The sequence below is a fragment of the Choloepus didactylus genome, chromosome 8, assembly GCF_015220235.1.
Source record: "Choloepus didactylus isolate mChoDid1 chromosome 8, mChoDid1.pri, whole genome shotgun sequence".
NCBI classification, from domain to species: domain Eukaryota; kingdom Metazoa; phylum Chordata; class Mammalia; order Pilosa; family Megalonychidae; genus Choloepus; species Choloepus didactylus.
Window position 1 is genome coordinate 10,207,762 of NC_051314.1, and position 27,027 is coordinate 10,234,788.

Genomic DNA, 27,027 nt, shown 5'->3' on the forward strand with positions numbered 1-27,027 from the left:
AAATTTAGATCCTGTACCAAATAGATACCTCTTCCCTTGGTCTCATATGGAAGTTGAAGTTTTAAAACACAATCAGTTTCAACCTTTACCCTTTGGCCTGGCTTGCCCTGATCTTAACCAGACCTGCTTCATTCATATCACTAATTGAAGTCTGGGCTCTTTTTCAGCTTTTTTTTTTTTTTTTTTTTTTTTTTTTGACAGTGGCTGTATGCACTAATACTGACATTCATATCTGCCGAGCTCTAGCTCTGAGTTTCAGGTGTCTCAGAGATATGCATTGTTCCAGAGACCAGTCAGGTTATATGCTAGGGGATCAGCATCTCAAAGTTTAGAGATAGGCATTACAGTTCAGGGATAGAGTTAACTGCTGTAAGAGCTTACAATCTAGGGACTATTACAATTATTATGTCCACATTAGGCTGTATTCTAAGATTCAGTTATGAGTTTACACATTGTAGTTAGTCTATATTGGTGAGGCATTAAAGTGTTTGCCTTTATTTCTGGTGTACTTCGCTCAAATACTGTGTACAGGATCCATTCACCTCATTGTGTGTCTCACAGCTTCACTCCTTCTTGTAGTTGCTCAATGTTCCACTGTATGTGTACACCACAGTACACCATTCCATTCTTCAGTCAGTGTACCCTTAGGTCATCTGCACCCTTTGCAAATCATGATTACTGCCTCCATGAACACCAGTTTGCAAATGTTCATTCATGTCTTTGCTCTCAGATCTTCAAATGACATACCCCATAATGTCTCTCTCAGAATTTTAAATATGTCATGCCACTGCCTTCTTGGCTCCATGGTGGCTGCTGAGTAGTCACTACTTAGTCTTATGTTGTTTCCTTTGTATGTGGTGAATTGCTTTTCTCTTGCTGCTTTCAGAGCTTGCTCCTTCTCTTCAGTATCTGACAGTCTGATCAGAATATGTCTCAGGTTGGGTTTATTTGGATTTATTCTATTTGGAGTTTCCTGGGCATTTATGCTTTGTGTATTTATATTGTGTAGAAGGTTTGGGAAGTTTTCCCCAACAATTTCTTTGAATACTGTTTCTAGACCTTTACCCTTCTCTTCCTCTTCTGGGACACCAATGAGTCTTATGTTTGGGCGTTCTATTTTATCTATCATATCCCTGAGATCTATTTTGATTTTTTCGATTTTTTTCCCCATTCTTTTTTTTATTCTTTCCTTTTCCATTTTGTGGTTCTCGAGGTCTCCGAGTCATTGTTCAGCTTCCTCTAGTCTTGTACTATGAGTATCCAGAATCTTTTTAATTTGGTCAGCAGTTTCTTTTATTTCCATAAGATCATCTATTTTTTTATTTACTCTTGCAGTTTCTTTATGCTCTGTCTTAGTTTGCTAATGCTGCAGAATGCAAAACACCAGAGATGGATTGGCCTTTATAAAACAGGGATTTATTTTGTTACACAGTTACAGTCTTAAGGCCACAAAGCGTCCAAGGCAACACATCAGCAATCGGGTACCCTCACCGGAGGATGGCCAATGGCCTCCGGAAAACCTCTGTTAGCTAGGAAGGCAGCTGGCATCTGCTCCAAAGCTCCGGCCTCAAAACGGCTTTCTCCCAGGACGTTCCTCTCCAGCAAGCTTGCTTCTCTTCAAAACATCACTCCCAGCTGCACTCTCTTTTCTCTCTTTGAGTCAGCTCATTTATATAGCTCCACCGATCAAGGCCCACCCCGAATGGGTGGGGCCACGCCTCCATGAGAACATCTCATCAAAATTATCACCGACAGCTGGGTGGGGCACACTCCAAGCAAATCCAACCAGCACCAAAACGCCTGCCCCACACAAAACCACAAAGATAATGGCATTTGGGGGACACAATACACTCAAACCGGCACAATCCACTCCCTGAACCCCAAAATGACATTATCTTTCCAAATACAAAATATATTCATTCCATCACAATATCACAAAAACTTAAATCATTTCAGTAACAAAAGTTAAGTACAAAATCCATCAAAATCAGTTTAGGCTTGGTCAGTTCTAAGGCATAATTCCCCTCTAGCTGTGGATCTGTGAACCTAGAACAAGTTATGTGCTTCCAATATACAAAGGAGAGACATTCATAGGATAAACATTTCCATTGCCATAAGGAGAAACAGTAAGGAAAACAGGGTTAACAGGAGCAAAACAGTTCCTAAAACCCACAGGATAAAGTCCATTAGATTTCAAAGTCCGAGAGTCACTAACAAAACAACGTTGCATCCTTGGGGCTTGAGAGAGCGGGAGCCTAACCCTTCCCAAGGGCCTTTTCGGCAGCCCGTTCCTCTCCAAACACTTAGGTGAGTGCTCCAACATTTCCACACATTGGGGAGACCACCTTCTCGGCCCCACCCTCCTCAAACATCGGGGCAGCTCCCGGATTCCCTTCCATCTCCGGGTCACACGCTCAACCCCTTCAGAACAGTGTGGTGGCAGCCAGGCTCTCCCCAATTCCCTGGAAATGTGCTCCACCCTCTTTGGGACCTGAGGTGGCAAAACTCTTCCAGAGCATCGAGGCAGAAAGCCCGCCCTTGACCTCCAGGGCAAACTCACCCTTTCCATGCATGTGGGCTGCTCCGCTCTCCCAGCCCCAAACCTCTTGACTCCAGACCTCAACCTCCATGGCTCTGTCTTTGAAGAGATTTTTCCTTTAATTTTTTCCTTGTCTGTCTCCTCCAGTCCAGACCGGCAATGGCTCCGTCTATAAAGATCTCGCAAAAATTCTGTTGGCTTTGCATGAAGCATGCAGGGGTCAAAGCCATCAGACAATAGGAGTTTCCACAAATCCTTTCTGCTTAACTCCTTATCCAATCTTGGCTTGTCCTCAGGTTGGGCTGCAGCTTCTGGGATTCCACCCCCTGGAAGCCTGTAATTTTCCAAGCCATCAACTTCTGGTTTCTTTGAACCCAAGAGTTCAGTTCTAAGTTTATCTCTCTCTGCTCGCATTTTACTATAAGCTGCAAGGAGAAGCCAGGGTATATCCTCCACAGATAGTCTGGAGATCTCCTCAGCTAAGTATTCCAGGTTGTCACTTTTAAATTCTTCCTTCCATCTGACACCAGGACTCACTTTTGCCAAATTTTGTGCCACTTTAAAACAAGGATCACCTTTCTTCCAGTTTGCAACAACACATTCATCATTTCTGCTCAAGTCCTCATCAGAAGTATCTTTAGAGTCCATATTTCCACAAACAGTCTCTTTAAAGCAGTTTTGGCCTTTTCTATCACGCTCCTCACAATTTTTCCAGAATCTTCCCCTTATCCACTTAAAAAGCCGTTCCAACATGTTTGGTATTTGCAGACTCAGCAGCAAAAGCACCCCACTCCTGGTACCAAAATCTGTCTTAGTTTGCTAATGCTGCAGAATGCAAAACACCAGAGATGGATTGGCCTTTATAAAACAGGGATTTATTTTGTTACACAGTTACAGTCTTAAGGCCACAAAGCGTCCAAGGCAACACATCAGCAATCGGGTACCCTCACCGGAGGATGGCCAATGGCCTCCGGAAAACCTCTGTTAGCTAGGAAGGCAGCTGGCATCTGCTCCAAAGCTCCGGCCTCAAAACGGCTTTCTCCCAGGACGTTCCTCTCCAGCAAGCTTGCTTCTCTTCAAAACATCACTCCCAGCTGCACTCTCTTTTCTCTCTTTGAGTCAGCTCATTTATATAGCTCCACCGATCAAGGCCCACCCCGAATGGGTGGGGCCACGCCTCCATGAGAACATCTCATCAAAATTATCACCGACAGCTGGGTGGGGCACACTCCAAGCAAATCCAACCAGCACCAAAACGCCTGCCCCACACAAAACCACAAAGATAATGGCATTTGGGGGACACAATACACTCAAACCGGCACATGCTCTTCTAGGGTCTTCTTCATATCCTTTATATCCTGTGCCATGCTCTCGTTGTTTGTCTTTAGTTCTTTGATTAATTGCTCCAAGTACTGTGTATCCTCTGATCTTTTGATTTGGGTGTTTGGGTCATCCATATCGTCTGTTTTTTTCATATGCCTTAAAATTTTCTGTTGTTTTTGGGCTCTTGGCATTACTTGATAGTGTTCTTTTAGGAGATGAAGAATTATTCAGACTCCAGTCTCTAATTTCTCAGATCTACAGCTTAGTGGCGTACACTTTCTCTAACCAGCAGATGGTGTCTGTGAGTCAACTATTCCCCTAAAGTCAGTTCTCCCCAGCTTTGTCTTTGTGGTGTGTGGGGGTCTGGTTCTTGCAGGGTTCAATTGGTGCACCAGGTTTGGGTGTATTGTTGGTGCTGTCCACTCTGAGTGTGGGGCATGTGTCTGAGCAGTTAGGGAGGCAGGGCAGCTTTAATAATCAAACTTCCCAGGTGTTCCTGGAGATTTAAGGCTGTTGGAAGAGTTTAAACCTTCATTTCAGTCTCGCCGCAGATTGTCTCTGCCACTGACCCACAAGTCCTTGGTATTGGCGTAGGGTCCCTGGAATTTCTGGGTGGGTTCCTCTTCCCAGCTGTGTACTTCTAGGGCCTCTGCTGAGGGAAGGCTGTGCTACATCACAAGTGCATCCCGTCCCTCAAGGGAAGCCCTGGGCCACCGGGCCGTTCAGGGACGTTCCCAGCCTGCTGTAAAGATGGCTGAATGGGGCATGTTAATTTCCCCCTTTTTGCACAGCTCTGCCTTCCCAGCTTCGGGACAATTAGCTGTGGCTACGCGAAAGGCTATTGTCCACGCTCGACACTGTGGCGTGTGCGCGTGCTGCTGGAAACACCCCCTGTCGCACTGGGTTTCTTGGCGCGGCTCTGGGCTGTGGCCCCGGTGCCGGGCAGGAGTGTTCCCAGCCCGCTGGGGAGATGGCTGCAAGGGGCGTGGTTTTTTTCCCCTTTTGGCTAACTCTGCCTGCCTTGCTCCGAGACAATTAGCAGCAGGTACACGAAAGGCTATCTTCCACGCCAGATATTGAGGTGTTCGCACAGCCCGTTCCTGCCATGCTTCACTGTGTGGTTCTCGCTGCTGTATCTGCAGCTGCTTTTGGGTTTTTTAAAAAAAAGAACTAATCGCCTCCAAATGCCAATGCACGGTTTCCCCACACCGCAGCGTAGCTGCTGGATATTCAGCGGTGTACTCACTCGTTTCAGAACACAGACTCCCGGTTTCACCAAGTTTGTAGTACCTGTGGATTTAGCAGACCTTGTCCAGCTGGTGCATCGCTGGAACTGGTGTTCTGGGTCACTTTCTGGCTTTTATCTAGTATTTTTCATGGAGGTGTTTTTTTGCCCTGTCTCTCCTAGTCGCCATCTTAGGTTCTCTCTCTTCCATGTTCTTTTGACCTTTAGCTCTTGTTTCCTGTGGCTTTCTCTCTCTCCACCTGAATTTCTTTCTGCTTATAAAGGACTCCAGTAATAGGATTAAGACCCATCCTGACTGGGTTGGGCCTCACCTTAACTGAAGTAACCTCATCAAAAGGTTCTACTTAAAATGGTTTCACATACCAGGAGTGGATTGAATTTAAGAACATGTTTTTCTGGGGTACTTAACTCCAAACCACGCAGTCGGGAAATGATGGGGGCATCTGTTCCCTTCCGGGGGCAGAGGGGATTCTCCCTCTGGGCCTCCTTGCCTGGAGTAAGCTCTGCTTGTGAGTGCTCACCTCTGGTCTGACCTTGGCATTGCTCTTGTCTGTGTGGCAGCCTGTCCTCAGCCCCCTGGAAGGCACCAAGATGACTGTGAACAATCTGCACCCTCGAGTCACGGAGGAGGACATCGTTGTGAGTACTGTGGCCTGCCAGAATTTTACATGGCAAACCACTTCTGTGTCAGGGGTCCCCAAGACCACCCCCAGGTTTGATGATTCTCTAGGAGGAATGTAGTCATTCTCTTGGCTAAGATTTTTTTTTTTCAGGCAAAAGGATACAAAGCAAAATCAGCAAAGGGAAAAGGCACAGGGGGTGAAGTCCTTCCAGAGCTTCTCGTGGTGGAGTCACATGGGAAATGCCTAATTCCCCCAGCAACAAGTTGTGACACCATGTATGAAATGTCCACCAGGAGAGCTCATGGAAACTCATTCCCAGGGTTTTATTGGGGGCTGAACACAGGGGCATCCTTTGCCTGACATGTACCAAAATTCCAGACCCCAGAAGGAAAGCGGGTGTTCAGCATAAATCATACGTTAGCACAAATAGTTGAGGCTCAGTGAGACGCTCACATCAATTCAGGTGGTGGGAACCCTCCGAAATCCAAGTTCCCAGACGCAGCCAAGGGCCAGTCTTGTGAGCAGGGCTTTCAAAGGGTAGCAGTTAGGCCTGTGATGTACACTCTTTTCTGCCATTTCCAAACCAGAGCCAGACACCTGACCTGATCAGGTGCAGTAATGGGTTGAAAATGGGATCCTTTGGTCTTACTGTGCAACACCCATGGTTGAGATTTTCCCGCAAGCCTTCAGAACCTCCTGTCTCCTTTGGAGGTTTACATGATAATTACTGAGTAAAAGGACTGGGATGGATTGGTATTAATCTGGTCATTGGACCCTGTCCCACTTGTGGTAGTCAAAGGTAAGACCTGGTGAGGAGAGGCCCAAATGCAGCCAGGATTTCCTTTTCAACCTCATTGTCACTCAGCCACCAAAAAACCCTCCAGGAGTTTAGAAATGCAGGCAAACTGGATTTAACTACAAACTGTCCAGTCACAAAGTGAAGGCAACAGGAGACTGTGGCCTCTCCCTGCAGCTGAGTCCCAGCTTTTCTGTCATCCACACTGGCTACCACATTTGTTCAGGGTTTTACTTGTGAAGCACGAGTGCTGTAGGATTTTAGAATTAAGCAGGCTCGGCAGAGGAGTCATTCTCTCCTTAGCAAGCATGCAGTGAACAGTGGACACAAGTAGGGACGGTGTCGTTTCCCTTGTGCAATACTTGGCAATTCATAAGGAATTAAAATTTTTTTGTTATTATTAAAGTAATAACAACTGCCATTCACTGAGCACTTATTGGGTGCCAGCACTTTCTGTGCCAAATCTTTGAACATACAGAACAGTGGAATGTTGATTGTATTGGTCAGGGTTTTCCAGGGAAACAGAACTTGACAGGAGAGACAGTCATGTGGTTTGTTACAGGAATTGTCTTGTGCAGCCGTTGGCATTGGCAAATCTGAATCCTGTAGGGCAGGTCATAAGTTGGGAACTTCCCTAGGAGAAACTGGCTGGCTGAAGTAGAGACAGAAATTCTTTCTTTCTCCCTTAAAGGCTTTCAACCGATTGGATGAGACTTCTGTCATTGCTGAATGCAGTTTCCTTTGTTGACTGCAGATGTAATCTGCCATCAATGCAATCTACTGACTAATGGTATAAATCCACAAAATTTACACACAGTAGGCCAGTGCTTCCTTAACCAAACTACTGTGCATCATACCCTAGCCACACTAGCATGTGAGCCATCACACTTAGCATCTTTAGTGGTCATCACTTAGAGAAGATTGCCAATGATAATCACCCTCATTTCTTTTCTACACAAATATGTAATAGTAAAACAACAAGATCAGGATCACTCCTAGTATTCGGTTCCATATCCTAGTTTTGATGTTTAACATTTTCCCTTTTATCATGAAAAACAAATTCTTTCAAACACTCGTCCCCCCCCCAAGTCTTCTGTTGTGGTCTTCACCTAGCAACCCTGTGAAAGTTTGTTAAAGGAGGAGAAATGGCCTGGGTGCCAGTTGGCCTGTGTCCTCCCCACATGTGTTCCTTCCCTGGCCTCCAACTTCTTGTCTTAAAAATGAGGAGGGGATTTGAGTGAGTAATGACAGTGACACTGTGTACAGAGCCTTATGAATTAACTTCAGTTGAGCTTTACAGCAGTGCTGGGAGGGAGGCTAGGCCAGTCCTTTTCTGCCTGTATTCAGAAAAGAAAACTCGGCCTCAGAGAAGTTAACTAAGAGCTGATGGAAGGCTGACAGGGATCAGTCCTGGGTCTGTGTGATGCAGGGTGACCAACCATTCTGGCTAACCAGGGCACATCTGTCCCAGTGTTAGCACTGCAAGTCCCATGTCCTGGGAAACCCCTCAGTGCAGGAGAACGAGGATGGCTGGGCTACAGAATTTGTATTTCCAATAAATTCCCAGGCAGTGTATTAGCCACTGTCCTCTTTGATGCACCTCCACTTTCATTCTCAAGACAGAGCTCTGTGAGCAAAAGTCCTTAGCTATTATCTCTGTTGAGGGAATGGGTTTTGAGGCAGAAGTACTTTGATGGTAACTTGCCAAAGGTCAGGTGCTCCGGGCCTTATAAACCGAGGTCAGTTTCCACTGCCAGCACAGATCATCCCTTCACCTGGTCCTGTGCTGTGATGCCTGTGGGTGCTCCCAGGACACCACCTAAAATGGAACCTCCCTGAAATCTTGGGTGCTGGACTTTATGCAGCTATAGCACAGCTGCCAGCCAACCCGGAGCCCTCAGAGTGTGTGGATGGTGGGCAGTCAGGATGGCTGCCTGAAATTCTACCCCCCTCCCCAACCCTTCTTGTTCCAGGAGCTTTTCTGTGTGTGTGGAGCCCTCAAACGGGCTCGGCTGGTCCACCCTGGTGTAGCAGAGGTGGTCTTTGTGAAGAAGGACGACGCCATCACTGCCTATAAGAAGTACAACAATCGGTGCCTGGATGGTAAGTCGGGAGAAAACAGCCCCCTCCCCCACCGCTTCTCACTCCGCAGACTGTCAGGCAGTCTCTGAGGGGGCAGGAGGACGTCATGCTGCAGCCCACCCTGGAGTTTCACGTAGCCCTAGCACTTAAGACGGCTGAGAGGGATACACTATTTCTCCATGGTTGACTCTCAAGGGGTCTTCCCTGAGAAGCCAAGAGCTACAGCCTCCCCCTCCCATGTGTTGGTCTCCTTATTGCTGCCTCACAGGTTAGGGCCTCAAAGGCCGGGAGCCTGCTTCAGATGTTGGTACCTGGATGAGCTCTGCCCTAGTGAGTGAACTGCTGATTCTGGTGAATTCAGATTCACCTTACTCCTCTCAGGGACATACCTATTAGCAGTTGTTTTCCATTCCCACCCCCACCCTCCCAGCTCTAAGCAATCACTGATCTACTTCCTGTCATTCATATGGATTTGCCTATTTTGGACATCTTACATAAATGAAATCATACGTATATATGATTTTATGACTGGCTTCTTTCACTTAGCATGATGTTTTTAAGGTTCATCCATGAGGTAATATGCACCAGCCTTCGTTCCTTTTTATGGCTGAATAATATTCCATTGTATGGACACACCACATTTTGTTTATCCATTCATCATTGATGGACATACGGTTTGTTTCTGTTTCTTTTTTGGCTTTTATGAATTTTGCTGCTATGAACATTTGTGTACAAGTTTTTGCATGGACATAACATTTTTTCATTTGTCTTGGGAACATACCTAGGAGTGGAGTTGCTGGGTCATGTGGTCTATGATTAACTTTTTGAGAAACTGCCAGACTGTTTTCCAAAGCAGTTGTACCATATTACAATCTGAGTATGAGGATTCCAGTTTCTCTACATCCTTTCCAACACTTAGATCTGTCTTTTTCATTATTGCCATCCCAGTGGGTGATAAAGGTGGTAAATATGTCACTGTGGTTTTGATTTACATTTCCCGGAAGGCTAGTGAGGTTAAGCCTTTTTTTCATGTCCTTATTGGCCCTTAGTATGTCATCTTTGGAGAAATGCCTGTTCAGAACTTTTGCCCATCTTTTACTTGGGTTATTTTTCTTCATTATATATGTGTGTAAGTTCTTTATACTGAATACAAGTCCCTGTCAGATAAATGATTTGCAAATATTTTCTCCTGTTCTGTGGGTTGTCTTTTCATGCTTCTTTTTTAGCATATGCATTTACAGTGATATATTTCTCTCTAAGCACCGCTTTAGCTATATCCTATAAGTTTTGGTATGTTGTGTCTTTAATCTCATTCACCTCAAAGTATTTTCTAATATCCTTTATGATTTCTTCTTTAACCCATTGGTTATTTAGGAGTATGTTTAATTTCTCTGTATTTGTGAATTTCCCACATTTCTGCTGCTGATTTCTAATTTCATTCCATTGTGGTCAGAAAACATATTTTGAATGATTTCAGTCGTTTAAGTTTATTGAGACTTATTTTATAGCATGCATATGGTCTGTCGTGGAGAATGTTCCATGTGCACTTGAAGAGAATGTGAATTCTGCAGTTGGGTGGAGTGTTCTGAGATGTCTTTTAGGTCTATTTGGTGTATACTGTTGTTCACCGATTGTATTTACTTGTTGATCTTCTGCCTGGTGGTTTTATCCATTAATGAAAGTGAGGTATTGAAATCTTAATTACTGTTGTCGTCTGTTTCTCCCTTCGCTTCTGTCATTTTTTGCTTCATATATTTTGGGGCTCTGTTGTTAGTTGCATATATGTTATATCTTCCTGATGTTTTGATCCTTTTATCATTATAAAATGTCACTTTAATAACTTTTTGTTTAAAAATCCATTGTTGATAATAAATTAGCTTTTAATCTTATTGTAGTTCCCTTGTACAGGACACATTGTTTTCTCTTGCTGCTTTCATGATTTTCTCTTTGTAGTTGGTTTTCAGTATGTTTACTCTTAATGTGTCTTCTGTTTGGATCTCTTTGTATTTATTTTACTTGGAGTTCATTGAGCCTAATGGATGTGTACATTAATTTTTTATCAAATTTGGGATTTGCTGTTATTTCTTCAAATCTTTTTATGCTTCTTTTCTCTGTCACTCTTCTTTCTGGTACTCCCATTACTCATACGTTATGCTTAATGTTATCCCACATTTCTCTGAGGCTCCATTCATTTTGCTCCATTTCATCTCGCTGTTCTTTGGATTGCATCATCTCTGTTGATCTGTCTTCTAGTTCGCTGACTATTAAGCTCATCTATTTTTGAGCACCTTCAGAAAATTTTTCTTTTTGATTATTTTAATTTTCAACTCCAATATTTCCATTTGTTTCTATTTATAATTCTGTATCTTTATTGTTGAGGTACTGCAATCACACCTTCCTTTACTTTTCTAAGGATGGTTTCCTTTAGTTTTTGAATGTATATTTAATGGTTGCTTTGAAGTCTTCATTAAATCCAACATCTGGGCCATCTTAGAGGCAGTTTCTGTCACCTGCTTTCTTCCCACTGTTTGGGTCATGTTTTTCTTTCTGGTTTTTTGCATTCTCAATTTTTTGTTGAAACTGGACATTTTATATGATATATTGTAGCAACTCTGGATGCTGATCCCATCCCCCTTCTGGGGCTGCTTGCTTGAGGGCTTTTCTTAACCATCTGTTTTCCTGCCTTTTTCTATTAAACTTGAGATGTTCTAGGGTTTAGCCTGTTGCTCTCAAGCTACCAGCTTCCTCTTAATTGCTGCCTCCAGAATCTCCATTGTTTCTGACAGTGCCCATAGGCTTGAACTTCCTCACACTCTGTTCCACATAAATTCACTGCCCTTGGAGACCTTTGGAACTCTCCGTTCTTACGGCCTGCCTTTCCCTCTGGGCAAAGCCCCTCTGAGCCAGTGTTTCAGAACTGGGGATAATGGCCCACTTTTCTTTGACATCAGTGCTTTACAGGGGGGGGCTCTGGGAAGGGACAGTAGTCGTCTCAGACTGCCATTCCTAGTGTTGAACCTGAACCTCCACTCTGTTAGCGAGCTGGGGTTAGGGCAAGCAGGGCCCTCGTATTCTCAGACTGCCACCCTTTAGGAGAGCTTCCACCCTGCGAGTTAACACTGGGTTTAGGAGCCACAGAGTTGGGAGGAATTAGAAATGCTGGCTTCCTCCCTGTCCTGGGAATTCGGTGGAGTAGGTGGCCTGTGTTCTTGGCTGCACCCACCCAGCTTGAAACTTGGTTGTGAGACCTTGGGGCATGGAAAGAGTGGGCATGGCTTAAATTCTACAGAATATCACCAAGTTGTTACTGAGATTTAATAAATTTTCTTGAATAAATGTTTCTTCTCTTACTGTGTGCTTTAGAACACTTTCCAGAGATTTTTTTTTTTTTTCTTTTTTTTGGGAGGGGGCGGGGACTTTTTGTTTTTTTTATAGTTTTCAACAGTTATTTCATTGAAGAGAGAGAGAGTCCACAGAACTCCTACTTCACCATTTTGGAATTTGTTCTCTTCACTTATCTTTTATAGAGATTAAAAATGAGACAAAAATACATCTTTTATATTTACCCACTACTTTGTGTAGTTCTAAATTTCCATCTGGTATATTTCTTTCTACCTGAAGAGCTGCCTCTGTCATTTCTTATAGTGCATGTCTGCTGGCAATGAATTCTCTCGGGTTTGTTTTTCTGAAAAAGGCCTTTATTTCACTTTGATTTTTGAAAGAGATTTTCACTGGGTATCACATTCTGGGCTTGGGAGTTTTTCTTTAGGTACTTTAAACATGTTTCATTGCCTTCTGGCTGCATAATTTCTAACAAAAATTATATTGTTATTTTAACCTTTGTTTTTCTGTAAAAATGTCTTTTTGGTCTCACTGCTTTTTAAGTTTTTCTCTTTATCATTGGCTTTTCAGCAGTTTACAGTGTGCTTTGATGTGGTTTTCTTTAAGATTATTCTGCTTAGGGTTTGTTGATCTACTTAGGTCTGTGAGTTTACAGTTTTCAGCAAATTTGCAAAATTTTAAGCCATTATTTCTTCAAGTATTCCCCTCTTTTCCTTATCAAACGCCAGCTACATATATGTTAGACCACTTGATATTATCCCACAGGCTAATGGAGCTCTGTTCATTGTTTTGTTTCCTTTTAGATAGTTCCTCGTTATGTCTTCATGTTCGCTGGTCTTTTGTTCAGCATTGTCAATCTAAATTCTGTTCAGTGATTTTTTTTTCATTTCAGATACTGTATTTTTCCTTTACAGAAATTCAGTTTGGAACTGTTCTCTATTTTTCATTTCTTTCCTCATTGCATTTATGGTTTCCTTTACCTCCTTGAATATATCCAACATATTTATAATAGCTGTTTTACTGTTACTGTCTGTTAATTTCATTATATCTGTCATTTCTAGGTCTGTTTCTTCACTGACTTTCCTCCTGATTATGGACATTTTCCTCCTCCTGTACATGTCTGGTAATTATTGCTTAGCTGCTGGACATGGATTTTTGTGTTATTGAGTGCTAGATTTTGGTGAATTCATTTAAAGGGTGTATTGCTTGCTAGTAGTTCAATTATTTGGAGATTAGCTTGATCCTTTCAAGTCTTGGAAAGCTCTCTTAGGATGCATCTAGAGTAGACTTTATTTTGGGGCTAATTTAGCCACACTTCTAAGGCATGACATGCTGAATGCTTCATGTATTCAGTGAGATTTCCCTACTCTGGCTGGAGGGAACTTCAGTGATTCATGGCCAAGTGTGCTCTCTAGGAATTTTTCTTCCTGCAGTTGCCCAGTAAGTGCCCTTTGCTTGGAAGTTCTGCTTTCCCAGCCTCATGGGGTTTCACCGTTAAGTGTCTGCAGATGGGTATTCAGCCACAGATCCACGGAGACCTCTGCAGATTGCTAGAACTCTTGCTCCATGAAGCTCCCTCTTTAGAGTCCTGTTGCACAAATTCTAGCTGCCTCAGCTTCCCTGAAACTCTAGCTGTGTATCTTCTACATTTCAGGATGACTTGGCTCTGTGTGGGTTTCCCGTATTGTGCCGTGGCCTGGAGATTACTGCCAGGTGGTGAGCTGGGGCAAACTAGGGTTCATCTCATGTTTCCTTTCTTCCAATGATCACGGTCCTGTACTGCCTGTTGTCCAGTGTCTGAAAACAATTTCTTATTATTTGCTTGGTTTTTTGTTTGTTTAAAGGAGTGCAGTCCTTGTAGCTTCATGGGAGAAGCGGAGGTCTGTACCTAAGACTTTGGGATCCTCTTCCTTAATTTCACAGCATACACATTTTCCCTTAATCCTTGCTTCGCCACTGATTTTGAATGGCTCTGCACAGAGTACGGTTTCTCTCTTACTTCCACTTTCCTCTCCCACGTGGAGCAAAATTTGTTGCCACTTGGCCACTTGGTGCTGTTGTTCCCAAGTTTCATGGGCCTCACAACCTGGTATTTTCTTAGTCTCTGGGCTTGGCTGAAATCCTGCAGCCCCATACTATGGAGCCAGAAATGCCAGTGGAGGATGCTTAGGCCCTTGGTGAGGGCGGTGGCCTCCCTTGTCCTTCAGTGTGAGGAGCTAAGGTCTCACAGCAGGGCCTTTTCTTTTTTGTTTTTTTCAGGGCAACCAATGAAGTGCAACCTTCACATGAATGGGAATGTTATCACCTCAGACCAACCCATCCTGCTGTAAGTTCCAGAGACAGGAGTGCTGGGGACCGGGCAGGGCTTTTCTGCTCGCTCACTCTGCACGGTCATCTTTCCTCACTCTGAGGGATGACTCTCCTCCTGTCCTTCACCTGTTCCATTTCCTCTCTCCTGGTGGCAAGGGCTCAGTCATGGTGCCGCCCTTAGTGAGTTCTCACCCTGGTCAGTGACTATAGATGGTTATAACTTGTGGTAAGCCTGGAAGGAAATGAGTGGGCACCTGTGCTGGAGATGAGAGGGCAAAAGGGGTGCAGGGTGACATAGGCTTTGAAATTTAGAAAGACCAAAGTTTGAACCCCTAGTAATGAATTGTGTGATTTGGACACGTTTCTTAACCTGTGTTCTGGGAATAAGTTGTGTTCCAGAAAGTATTAGGGTTTTGTGACTAATAAGTATTCAAAACATTGGGCTAAAAAGAGACTTCTCAGAATGTACAGTCTCCTAATGTTGTGTGCCCATCTGGGAGGGACATGCAGTGTTTCCTAAACTTACGACCCTAAGAACAGAGCAGACTGCATCTCAGTTTTCTCATTGGTAAATAAGAAAAAAGAGGATAGGTTTGCTACAAGGTGAATGAGATGAAGGGGTATGGAAAGCGTTACACCCAGTGTCTAGCTCATAATAGATGCTCAGTAGACGCTGGGTCCCCTCCTCAAGGGAAAAATGACAGGGGTTTTGACTCTTCACTCTCCACAGACGGCTGAGTGACAGCCCCTCAGTGAAAAAGGAGAGTGAACTGCCTCGCAGGGTGAATTCTGCCTCCTCATCCAACCCTCCTGCCGAAGTGGACCCTGACACCATCCTGAAGGCACTCTTCAAGTCCTCCGGGGCCTCTGTGACCACACAGCCCACAGAATTCAAAATCAAACTTTGAGCAGGGGAGGAAGACAGCCAGAAGTGGGGGCAGAGGAGGGTGGCTCTGTTTCCCAAAGCCAAGCTTGTGACCAATGGGCCATGGGACTGGAGGCCTCCGTGAATGGGAAGGTTCACCAGGGGCTGCGCTCTTCCTTACTGGATGGGACCCACCTTTCTGTGTTGTGTTCTTCACTGCACTCTTCTGTATGTTCATGTTTCCTCTTGTATGTTTTTTCTCCCCTTCACCTCATCACCAAGGTAGGCTTGTGTTTCTCAGCATGTCCTTCCCCCAACCTCAGCCCCAAACTGAATTCTTACTGGATATGGAGCACTAAATACTCTCAGTGGCCCTCTTGTGGCCCCACAGAACACACGGTAGGGGCTGTTTGAAGAAGACTGCTTTCTCCAGGGTGTGAGAGGCACCTTCCTCCTTCTCTTTAAACCTTTCAAACAAAGGAGGAAGTGGAAACCCCCACTGTCACGATGGGAGCCAGGTCTCTGTGACACTCATGCTCCCAGTCAGTGGGGATAGCCTAGGTGGGGATCAGGTCCTCTTACCACTATTAGCTTCAGACCAGTCTGGACTCTGGAGAGGGCTGTGTGGCAAGGGCAGGATGAGGCTGCTGCTCTGCTGTGAGGGCTGCACCCCCAGCTCTTGGCTTGGAGGGTCCTTGATGTCTCAGGCAACCTGGAATAAATTCTCAGAGTCTACATTTCCCTTTTTCTTTGAGTTGTAGTGAATGCTCCGCCCCAGCTCTTTTGGACATTGGGGTTGTCACTGCTGGGAGGGGCTTACGCTGGCAGCTGTCCCAGTTTCATCTGGCGTGGCAGTCATCACTTCCTTGGTTTGGTGCAAATGCCACCTGGGTCAGCACTCTACTGGTTGGACCTTCAAATGCTTGGCCTCCCAGTTCTGTGACCCCTGTGGGTTTAGGGAGTGTTTTAAAGGGCGATGTTAACTGCAACCAGCCTCTGGTTCTTTTTCTCTGGGCTCAAATGTCTGTAGGACAGTAGTCAAGGAAGCTAATAGGAACATATCCAGCTGTCACCAAGGGGTACTCCTCTAACCCTCTGGGTCACCCACCCATCTATTACCAGAGGAGTATTTTCTTGCCTTGGCAGAGTGTGTGTGTGTGTGTGTGTGTGGGGGGGGTGGTTGGTAATTGAGGGAACAGACCAAACTTCTAAGCAAACCAGTGGGTAGTTCCCCCAGGATGGTCCCAGGCAGTTGGGCGTGCTTCCCCCACCCTGGGCAGCATTGCTCTGCTATCATTCTTAGTCTTCTGCTGCTTTGTCGGGGCTATGGGCTGTCTTCTGTAGGTTTGTTGGAACCGTGGGGAGTCCATGCTGCCAGAGCTGGAGCAGGTTGGGCAGCAGGATCCTGGAACCTGTATAAAGTCAGTATCAAGTGCTGTGACAGGCACAAGACCAGAAAGTAAACCCCAGGACCTGAAGCACTAAGAACCTCTCAGGACCTGCTTGGGTTTAACCCAGTGAAGAAAAACCTGGAGATTCATGTTTCCACAGAGCTGATAAATCAGGCAAGCAGAGGGGAGCAGCTTTAATCCTCCATCTCTGAGGTTGGCCGGACCTAGAAAGTGCAAGGAACAAGGAAGATACTCCACTTCCATGTCTTGTCCCCCCCCCTCCCCGCCACACACACACCCAAGAATGCTGCTTTTCTTCCCTTGTCCCCTTTTGAATGGGTACAGACTTAGGTCTCTTCAGCAGCTGGAAGACATTCCTCCCACACTTCAACCGTCTGACCCAACAGAGCATCCAGAAGGCAGTAGGACCTGGTTTTTCAGGTGCTGAAAACAGTTGGATCATTGCTTGGAGTCTACTTAGAGTAGGGATGGTACATATACCACCGGAATGGCTTTACCTTCCCCTCCTTTACCCATGCCAGAAGTACTTCGTTTATTGCAGTTTTCATTGAGCTCAGCTGCAGCCCCCTGTTGCGCCCTGTGCTTTGGAAGGTGGTGGGGGTGGGATGGGGTGGTGGAATATGTTTGCCACCTCTACTGTATGTCACCTTGGTAAAAAAGGGAAGAGAAGGTAGTGGGCCAGTCTTGTTTCCCTCTCCCTTCTTGACCTCCCACTCCTGTACATTACCCATCTGTCTCTTTTGTTCAAAAGGAGAGGAAGAAGCATTAAGTGATGGAGAAGATTATCTATTATCCATTTCTGAATAAAATTTGTTATTCCTACTTTTGAGCTGTCATTTCTTAAAAGATTCTGCTGAGTGGCCAGGTGGGACTTGGCACCAGAAGACAGGAATTTGCTTCTTTGCTTTGTTTGCTACTCCCCATCTCTGACCTCAGACCAGTTACTCACAGGACTCACTGAATCTCAGTCTTTGCAGCTAAGAGAGTGTGTCCATCAATGACTGGTACAGAGTTTCCTGAATTTTCTTTTGCTGTGCTGGGGAATCTGGCAACCTAGAAATGTCAATGGATGCAAATAAAATTAGCCCTAAGAAAAGCCTGCTCTATTTAGCCAAAAGAATAGGAAAGCAAGACTGAAAATCACATTCAAACACCACAGGGAAAAAATGCAGTCCCACCCTCTAGCAAAGGGCAGTCAGAAAACTAAACTCCTGCCCTTCCAGGGCTGCGCTGGGTTACCCCAAGGTCCCCACTGGGTGGTATCAGAGAAGGCTGAGTAAGGAGCTGGAACTTTAAGCTACATGACAAGGAAGGAGACATTCCATCCCCTCTAAGAGGGGTCTTACTGTAGAGGTTTGGAAGCTGTTGTGCACTCCAGGAACAGCCATGTTATTTTAATCCATTTCTATGAGTGCAGACCTGCTGTAGGTGGGACCTTCAGATTAGGTTAATTCAATTGAGATGTGGCCTGCCTAATTGAGAGTGGGTCTTAATCCTCTCATGAAGTCCTTTGTAAGAGGACAAAGGACACACAAAACCCAGAGAAGCTGGGAGAGATGAAATTGAAAGAAGCTCATAGAGAAGAGCCCTGGAAAAACTGAGACGATCCACAGAAGCTCAGAGAGGAAGCCTCTGTAACCAGAAGCTGAAAGCAAGGAAACTTGGGAGTGAAAGACCACCAGATGCTATGTGCCTTCCTGTGTGACAGGTGTCCCGGATGCCAGCAGCCTGGCTTTGGAGTCCAGGTATTATCCTATTGATGCCTTGAGTTGGACATTTTCACAGCCTAATAACTGTAAATTGCAAGTTTACTCCTAGCAATTACAAGGAGCCCCTCACAACCTGAGGGTCAACGGAGGTCATGACTTTCCACCCCCATCTGGAAGTTATGAAGCGATCCCTCCCATTCCCTGCCAGAGGTGCGTCAAAGGATGCCTGCGATGATAAGATTTAAGTAATATCCAGAGTCTCACAAGATGACACTAAAATGTCCATGTTTCAATAAAAAATTACTCATACCAAGAACCAGGAAAAATCTCATCTTGAATAACACACAATAGACATCAACATTGAGATGCCAGAGATATTAGAATTAACTGACAAGGATTTTGAAGCAGCCATCACAAAAATGCTTCAACAAGCAATTGTGAAAGTGCATGAAAAAAATGAAAAATTATGTTCAGCAAAAAAGAAGATATAAAGAACAAATAAAAATTTAACTGAGAAATACAATAATCAAAATAAAAAACACAATGTAGGAAAAACAGGAAAGACTCGGCCAACTGACTTGAAGATAGACCAGTTACTCAATCTGAACACAGAAAATAGACCAAAACAACAATGACCCAGCCTCAGGAACCTAGGGTATTATACCAAAACAACAACAATAACAAAACCCACACCAAAAAGTATATCATTGGAGTCCCAGATGGAGTGAAGGAGGGTGGGGCTGAAAAAATATTTGAAGAAATAATGACTGAAACTGCCTAAATTTGGGGGAGAAAAACAAAAACCACAAGTGCTGATTAAATAAGCCCAGAGAACCCCAAACTGGATAAACCCCAAGAAATCCACACTAAAACACATCATTGTCAAACTTCTGATGACTAAAGACAAAAAAAAAAAAAAAAAAAAAAAAAAAGTGGCAAAGAGAAAAACACCCTGTATACAATTAGAATGACTTTTCATCACATGCAACGAGACAGAAGGAAGTGGCACATTTTTCAAGTAGTGGAAGAAAAGAACCATCAACCAAGAATTCTGTAGCCAATCTAAAAAAAATTTTTTTAGAGTTCTAATTTATTATTAAATTACTTAACAAAGCTACTTCTGTACAATCAGAAAATGCACATTAGATGAAAACAAAAACAGCACAAATACAATAAAATTGGTTCCAAGAAACCATTTTTTTTGTTTTTTTTAAAATGCAATTTTATTGTTATATTCACATACCACTACAATCATCTGAAATGTACAATCAGTTGATCATAGTATCATATAGTTGTGCATTCATTTCACAGTCATTTTGGAAACATTTTCATTACTCCAAACAATAAAAATTAAAATAATAAAAAATAAAAGTAAACAAGAACACCCCAAACATGTCACACACTCCCCCCAACTATTCTTTTACTTTTTGTCCCCATTTTTCTACCTCTCTGTCCATACACTGAATAAAGGCAGTGTGAGCCACAAGATTTTCACAGTCATGGTCACACCATGTAAGCTATGTAGTTATATGATTATCTTCAAGAATCAAGGCTACTGGGTTGCATTTCCACAGTTTCAGGTATTTCCTTCTAGCTATTCTAATACACTAAAAAGTAAAAATGGGTATCTATGTAATGCATAAGAGTAACCTTCAGAATGACCTCTTGACTCCATTTGAAATCTCTCAGCCACTGAAACTGTTTTTCTAATCTTCATTTTATTGAGATATATTCACATACCATGCAGTCATACAAAACAAATCGTACATTTGATTGTTCACAGTACCATTACATAGTTGTACATTCATCACCTTAATCAGTCCCTGACACCTTCATTAGCACACACACAAAAATAACCAGAATAATAATTAAAGTGAAAAGAGCAATTAAAGTAAAAAAGAACACTGGGTCCCTTTGTCTGTTTGTTTGTTTTCTTCCCTTATTTTTCTACTCATCCATCCATAAACTACACAAAGGGGAGTGTGGTCCTTATGGCTTTCCCAATCCCATCGTCACCCCTCATAAGCTACATTTTTATACAATTGTCTTTGAGATTCATGGGTTCTGGGTTGTAGTTTGATAGTTTCAGGTATCTACCACCAGCTACCCCAATTCTTTAGAACCTAAAAAGGGTTGTCTAAATTGTGTGTAAGAGTGCCCACCAGAGTGATCTCTCGGCTCCTTTTGGAATCTCTCTGCCACTGAAGCTTATTTCATTTCCTTTCACATCCCCCTTTTGGTCAAAAAGATATTCTCCATAGCCCCTGAAACTTTATTTCATTTTTCTTCCCCCTTTTGATCCAGAAGTCTTTCAATCCTATGATACCAGGTCTGGGCTCATGTCCCATGTTGCCAGGGAGATTTACACCCCTGGGAATCATCCCACGTATGGGGAGAGGGCAGTGAGTTTACCTGCAGAGTTGGCTTAGAGACAGAGGCCCCATCTGAACAACAAAAGAGGGTCTCTGGTGGTGATCCTTAGGCACAATTACAAGTAGGCTTAGCCTCTTCTCTGCAGTAACAAACTTCATAAGGGTAAGCCCCAAGATCAAGGGCTCAGCCTCCTAAACTGGTAGTCCCCAATGCTTGTGAGAATGTCAGGAATTCCCCAGTATTACCACATTTTCCCCCAGTCCCTCAAGGGGGGTTTGCAAATACTTTTTATTCTCTGCCCAAATTACTCTGGGATGTATTGGGACATCATGCTAACATGTACAAACCAACCAGATCTTGCCTCCTATTCAAGGTTCCATATAATTATGGTGTTTGAATAAACCGATCATACAAGTTAAATCATATAGTGTGCTACAGAAAATATAGATTTTGAACCAAATAAACATCTCTTTCTTTGGTCTCAAATAGAAGCTGAAGTTTTAAAACACAATTAATATCCTCTACTCTTTAGTCTGATTTACCCCAGTCTCAACCAAATCCATTTTGTTTGTATCTCCAGTCAAAGTCTGATCTCCTTTTCAGCCTCTTTAACAGTTGCTGCATTGGGCAATGCCAACACTCACAGCTGCCAGACTCTGGCTCTAAGTCCCAGGTGCCACACAGACCCCAAAACTCCAGGGACTGACCAGGTCATACACAAACAGCTGAGCATTTCAGAATTTAGAAATAACCATTACAACTCATGAATAGATGTGACTGCTATCGCAGTCTAGGAACCTTTACAATAAGCCTTCCCCTGATTACCTGTGCTTTCAGATTCAGTTCTCAGAGTTTGCACATTGTAGTTAGTCCATATTAGTGAGGCATTACAATGTTTGTCTTTTCGATTCTGCTTATTTAACTCAACATACTGTCTTCAAGGTCCATTCACCTATTTGCATATCTCACAACTTCATTCCTTCTTGCTGCCACTCAATATTCTATTGTATGTATACACCACAGTTCACCATTCTGTTTATCAGTCAGTATACCCTTAGGCCACCTCTATCCATTGAAAATTGTAAAAACCGCCGCCATAAACACTAGTGTGCAAATGTCCATTCATGCCCCTACTCTTAGTTCTTCCAAGTATATACCCAATAACAGGGTTGCAGGATCATATGGCAACACCAGTCTTAGCTTGCTGTGGAACCACCACACTGCCTTCCAGATGGGCTGTACTATTCTTCTTCTCCACCAACAGGAAATAGGTACATACGTCTCTTCACATTTTCTCCAGCATTTGTATGCTGCTGTTTATTTTTTAAACAATTTTATTCACACACCATACAATCCATCCTAAATAAATAATCAGTGATTCCCAGTATGGTCACATAATTATGCATTCACCACCACAGTCTATGTGAAGATGTTTCCATTTCTTCTGTAAAGAAAGAGGAAGAGGAGGAAGAAAAAAGAATAAAAGATAGAAGAAAAATAAAAATAACATACAGTGTAAAGATCAGACAATACCAAGAATCCCATACCACATATCTCCTTCTTATAGACATTTAGCTTTGATATATTGCCTTTGTTACAATTAATGGAAGCATCTTACAATGTTACTGTTATCTATAGACTAGTTTGCATTGATTGTATTTTTCCCCTACACCATCCAATTTTCAACACCTTGCAATGTTGACATTCATTTGTTGTTCCGCATGTAAAACCATGCTCATTTCTGTACATTTAATCATTATCATTGACCATTCTAGGTTTCGCTAAGTTATACCATCCCAGTCTTTATCTTCTTTCTTTCCTTCTGGTGTCATACATGCCCCTAGCCTTCCTCTTTCAATGTTACTCACACTCATCTTTGTTCAGAGTACTTACAATATTGTGCTACCATCACACAGTAATGTGCTATCCATTTCTGGATCTATACATTGAATCCTCCTGAACCATCTGTACTCCTCCAGCATCAACTGCCCTGTCTCTAACCTCTTTCTATCTCCTGATACCTATGTTCTCAACTTTAACTCTCAAAGTTCACTCATCAATGTCAGTTCGTATTAGCAAGACTATATACTATTTATCCTTTTGTTTCTGGCTAATTTCACTCAATGTAATGTCTACTGTCTACCATTTTGTCTTTTGGATTTTATGTCTTATTTTATTTTTCTTTTCCTCTCTCTCTTTTTACCCTTACTGATAGTCTTCATTTCTACACTCTTCTCCAAACTTCTCTCTCCTTGCTTTTCCTATCTGCATGCAGTGCTCCTTTTAGTATTTCTTGTAGAGCAAGTATCTTGTTCACAAACTCTCTCAGTGTCTGCCTGAAATATTTTAAACTCTCTCATTTTTGAAGGACAGTTTTGCTGGATATAGAATTCTTGGTTGGTAGTTTTTTCTTCCAGTATCTTAAATGTATCATATCACTACCTTCTCACCTCCATGGTTTCTACTTAGAAATCTGCACATAGTCTTATTGAGCTTCCCTTGTGGCGGATTGCTTTTACTTGCTGCTTTCAGAATTATCTCTTTGTCTCTGACGTTTGATAATCTGATTAAATGCCTTGGAGTAGTTCTATTTGGATCTATTCTGTTTGGGGTATGCTGAGCTTCTTGGATCTGTAATTTTATGTCTTTCATAAGAGATGGGAAGATTTTAGTGATTATTTCCTCCATTATTCTTTCTGTCCCCTCTCCCTTCTTTTATCCTTCTGGGACACCCATGATACATATAATTGTGTGCTTCATGTTGTCCTTCAATTCCTGAGTCCCTGCTCATATTTTACATTCTTTTCCCTATCTGTTCTTTTGTGTGTAGGATTTCCAATGTCCTGTCCTTTAGTGCATTATTTCTTTCTTCTGCCTCTTCAAGTCTCCTGTTACATGTCTCCATTGTGATCTTCTCTTCTGGTTTGCCTTTCATTCCCATAAGTTCAGCCATTTGTTTTTTCAAGCTTATGAATTCTTCTTTATGGTCACCCAGTGTCTTCTTTATATCATTCATCTCTTTTGCCACATTTTCCTTCAGCTCGTTGATTTGGTTTAGAAGATTTGTTTGAACATCTTTAATTAGTTGTATCAACTCCTGTATCTCACTTGAAGTGTATGTTTGTTCCTTTGGGCCATATCTTCATTTTTCCTTGTGTAAATTGTAATTTTTTGTTGTCTAGGCATCTGGTTTCCTTGATTACCCCAATCAGATTTTCCCAGACCAGAGGGGCCCAGGTCTCAGGAGGAGGGTGTAATCAGTATCAAGTTTCCCTGAGGATAAGACCCAGCAGATTGTCAGACTTTCCTGTGACATCTCTAGGCTCTATGCTTTTCCTATTCTGCCAGCAGGTGGTGCTTCTCAGCCCACAGTTACCCACTGGTGTAAAGAGTTGTGGTGCCTTTGATTCTCAGGAGATCCTGTCCCTGCCAGGGGCTGAGGGTGAATAAGAAGCCAAGCTTAAGCTGTTTCTGTTTCTGTTTTGTTTTGTTTTGTTAATTTTATCCCAGTGCCCAGGTTCTGAAGTCTCAGAGGGAGAGCAGCCACTTGAGCTGGGCCCCACCATCCTTTTCTTAGGGAAGATAAGCCCTTTAGGAAATTATCTCCTTCACTTGACTTCTTCATTTATCTCTCTATCTTAACTCCACCCTTGCCTGGGTCAGCACTGGCAACTGTAAATGCCTGAGGCTTTCTCTAATGAGCTACTTAGAATGAGAGAAAAAATTAAAGAAAAAAGAAATAAATCCCCTTTTCAGAGCCAATCCCCAGCTCCCCAGTTTCGCCAGTTGACCATAGTTGTTACCCAGTTCTATGTGCCCATTTTCTTGGGACAAAGTCCTTTTCCAGAATTCTGTGCTCAGCCTACTCCAGAAGCCTCTGTTTTTATTTATTTATTATTAATTTTTCCATCAGCCCCACCTCCTCTCCCTACCTCTGCTGGGAGAGACTTCAGGGTTCCTTTCCTGCTTGCTCTGGGTTTATTTGTGCCCGTAGCTTGTATTCAGAGTCCAAGTTAATTAGAACTGTGATTGTAGCTTTGTTGAGCTACCTTCCCTTGCTCCCAGCATATATCACTTCTTTTTCCCATAGGGAAGTGTTCCAACTCAGCCTGCCATGCCTGTGGGGGTGGAGTGCAAGCTCCACTGTTTGGGGAACCTTTACTTACAGTTCTATGCTGCAATTTCAGCCATTCCACCCATTCCTGACTGGTGTACAATGTGTGTCCAGTCACAGATGTCCCGCAAACATTTTGTTCCAGACTATTTTCTAGTTATTCCTGGCTATTTACTAGTTATTCTAGGGGCCTAACTAAATTCCACAACTCTCTATGCCACCATCTTGCCCCACCTCTCCAAGAAACCATTTTAAAAGCAAAAAATTAGTGTATTTGGTAAAGAACAGATTTTTTAAAAAATCTGTATTGGCATTTTTCATGAGGAACCATACTCCATTATGGTAAAGTGTGATTGGAATTGATTTTCCTCCCTAAGAGTTAACTGGATGGAAATGGATGCAAATACTTATACCAAAGTGAGATTTTAAATATAAACAAAATGATAAAGACCCCTCTGGATATGGCTTAGTTCTTTCTCCACTTCCTATTCTTAATATTCACATCCTTAAAATTCAATTGTTCCCTTCTCATTTTATTCTCCCCTATAAGTCCTAAAGGTATGCAGGTCTATGAAGGAATAACAAGATGACTTTATGAAAAGCTCTGCATCTTTTTGAGACCAGGATAAACCCCTCTACCAAAAGGAGACTGGAGCACAGTCATTGTAATTTTTTGAGTAGTGGAACCCATTTGTTCTTTAGTTATATTTGTCACAAAATTCAATTTAACACCAGACATGGCCATTTATCCCCAACAGCTTAATATCTCAAATTAGAAAACTCAATCAGTCCCCAAAAATCATATCTGGCTAAAGATCAAACATGAGGTATTAGAAACCAAAAAATCTAGCCCAGTTCTTTAAAGCCATTTTCATCAGGTTGAGTTAATGGTGGGAATTTCAAGTCCAACTTGCCTCAGTTTCCTAGAGGCTAAAAATCATTAATTGATTTATATCAAAATGCTCAATAAATACATTTTTCTATTCAGATCAGATGGATTTAGCATCCAATAGAAAAGAATAAAGTAGGAGGCGGGGCAAGATGGCAGACTGGTGAGCTGTATGTTTTAGTTACTCCTCCAGGAAAGTAGGTAAAAAGCCAGGAACTGCGTGGACTGGACACCACAGAGCAATCTGTCTTTGGGCATACTTCATACAACACTCATGAAAACGTGGAACTGCTGAGATCAGCGAAATCTGTAAGTTTTTGCGGCCAGGGGACCCGCGCCCCTCCCTGCCAGGCTCAGTCCCGGGGGAGGAGGGGCTGTCAGCTCCAGGAAGGAGAAGGGAGAATTGCAGTGGCTGCTCTTACCGGAAACTCATTCTACTGATTCAAACTCCAACCATAGATAGACTGAGGCCAGACACCAGAGACTCTGAGAGCAGCCAGCCCAGCAGAGAGGAGACAGGCATAGAAAAAAAACAACACGAAAAACTCCAAAATAAAAGCAGAGGATTTTTGGAGTTCTGGTGAACACAGAAAGGGGAAGGGCGGAGATCAGGCCTTGAGGCGCATATGCAAATCCCGAAGCAAGGCTGATCTCTCTGCCCTGGGCACTTTTCCTTAATGGCCCTGGTTGCTTTGTCTATTAGCATTTCAATAACCCATTAGATCTCTGAGGAGGGCTGTTTTTTTTTTTTTGTTTTTTTTTTTTGTTTTTTTTTTAAATCCTTTTTGCTTTTTCTAAAACAATTACTCTAAGAAGCTCAATACAGAAAGCTTCAAAGAATTGAAATTTGGGCACGTCAAGTCAAGAGCAGAACTAAGAGAGCTCTGAGACAAAAGGCAATAATCCAGTGGCTGAGAAAATTCACTAAACAACACAACTTCCCAAGAAAAGGGGGGTGTCCGCTCACAGCCACCATCCTGGTGGACAGGAAACACTCCTGCCCATCGCCAGCCCCATAGCCCAGAGCTGCCCCAGACAACCCAGTGTGACGGAAGTGCTTCAAATAACAGACACACACCACAAAACTGGACGTGGACATTAGCCTTCCCTGCAACCTCAGCTGAATGTCCCAGAGCTGGGAAGGGGGAGCAGTGTGAATTAACAGAGCCCCATTCAGCCATCATTTGAGCAGACTGGGAGCCTCCCAACACAGCCCAGCAGCCCAGAACTGCCCTGGGGGGACGGCACTCACCTGCGACATAGCACAGTCATCCCTCAACAGAGGACCCGGGGTGCACAGCCTGGAAGAGGGGCCCACTTGCAAGTCTCAGGAGCCATACGCCAATACCAAAGACTTGTGGGTCAGTGGCAGAGACAAACTGTGGCAGGACTGAACTGAAGGAT

At 43.3% G+C, this 27,027-nt stretch overlaps 1 protein-coding gene across 3 annotated transcripts in view; it reads left to right on the forward strand.

Annotated features, from left to right (window-relative positions):
- Positions 1–19,179, forward strand: part of POLDIP3 (DNA polymerase delta interacting protein 3) — a 33,777-nt gene extending 14,598 nt beyond the window's left edge. For all 3 annotated transcript variants that reach the window (XM_037845234.1, XM_037845235.1, XM_037845233.1), the window contains 4 exons: positions 5,670–5,747; positions 8,501–8,630; positions 14,211–14,277; positions 14,992–19,179. In XM_037845234.1, coding sequence (XP_037701162.1) covers positions 5,670–5,747; positions 8,501–8,630; positions 14,211–14,277; positions 14,992–15,169 — 453 coding nt within the window. In that variant the 3' untranslated portion in view covers positions 15,170–19,179. The remainder of the gene's footprint in view (positions 1–5,669; positions 5,748–8,500; positions 8,631–14,210; positions 14,278–14,991) is intronic.
- Positions 19,180–27,027: the final 7,848 nt, after the last annotated feature.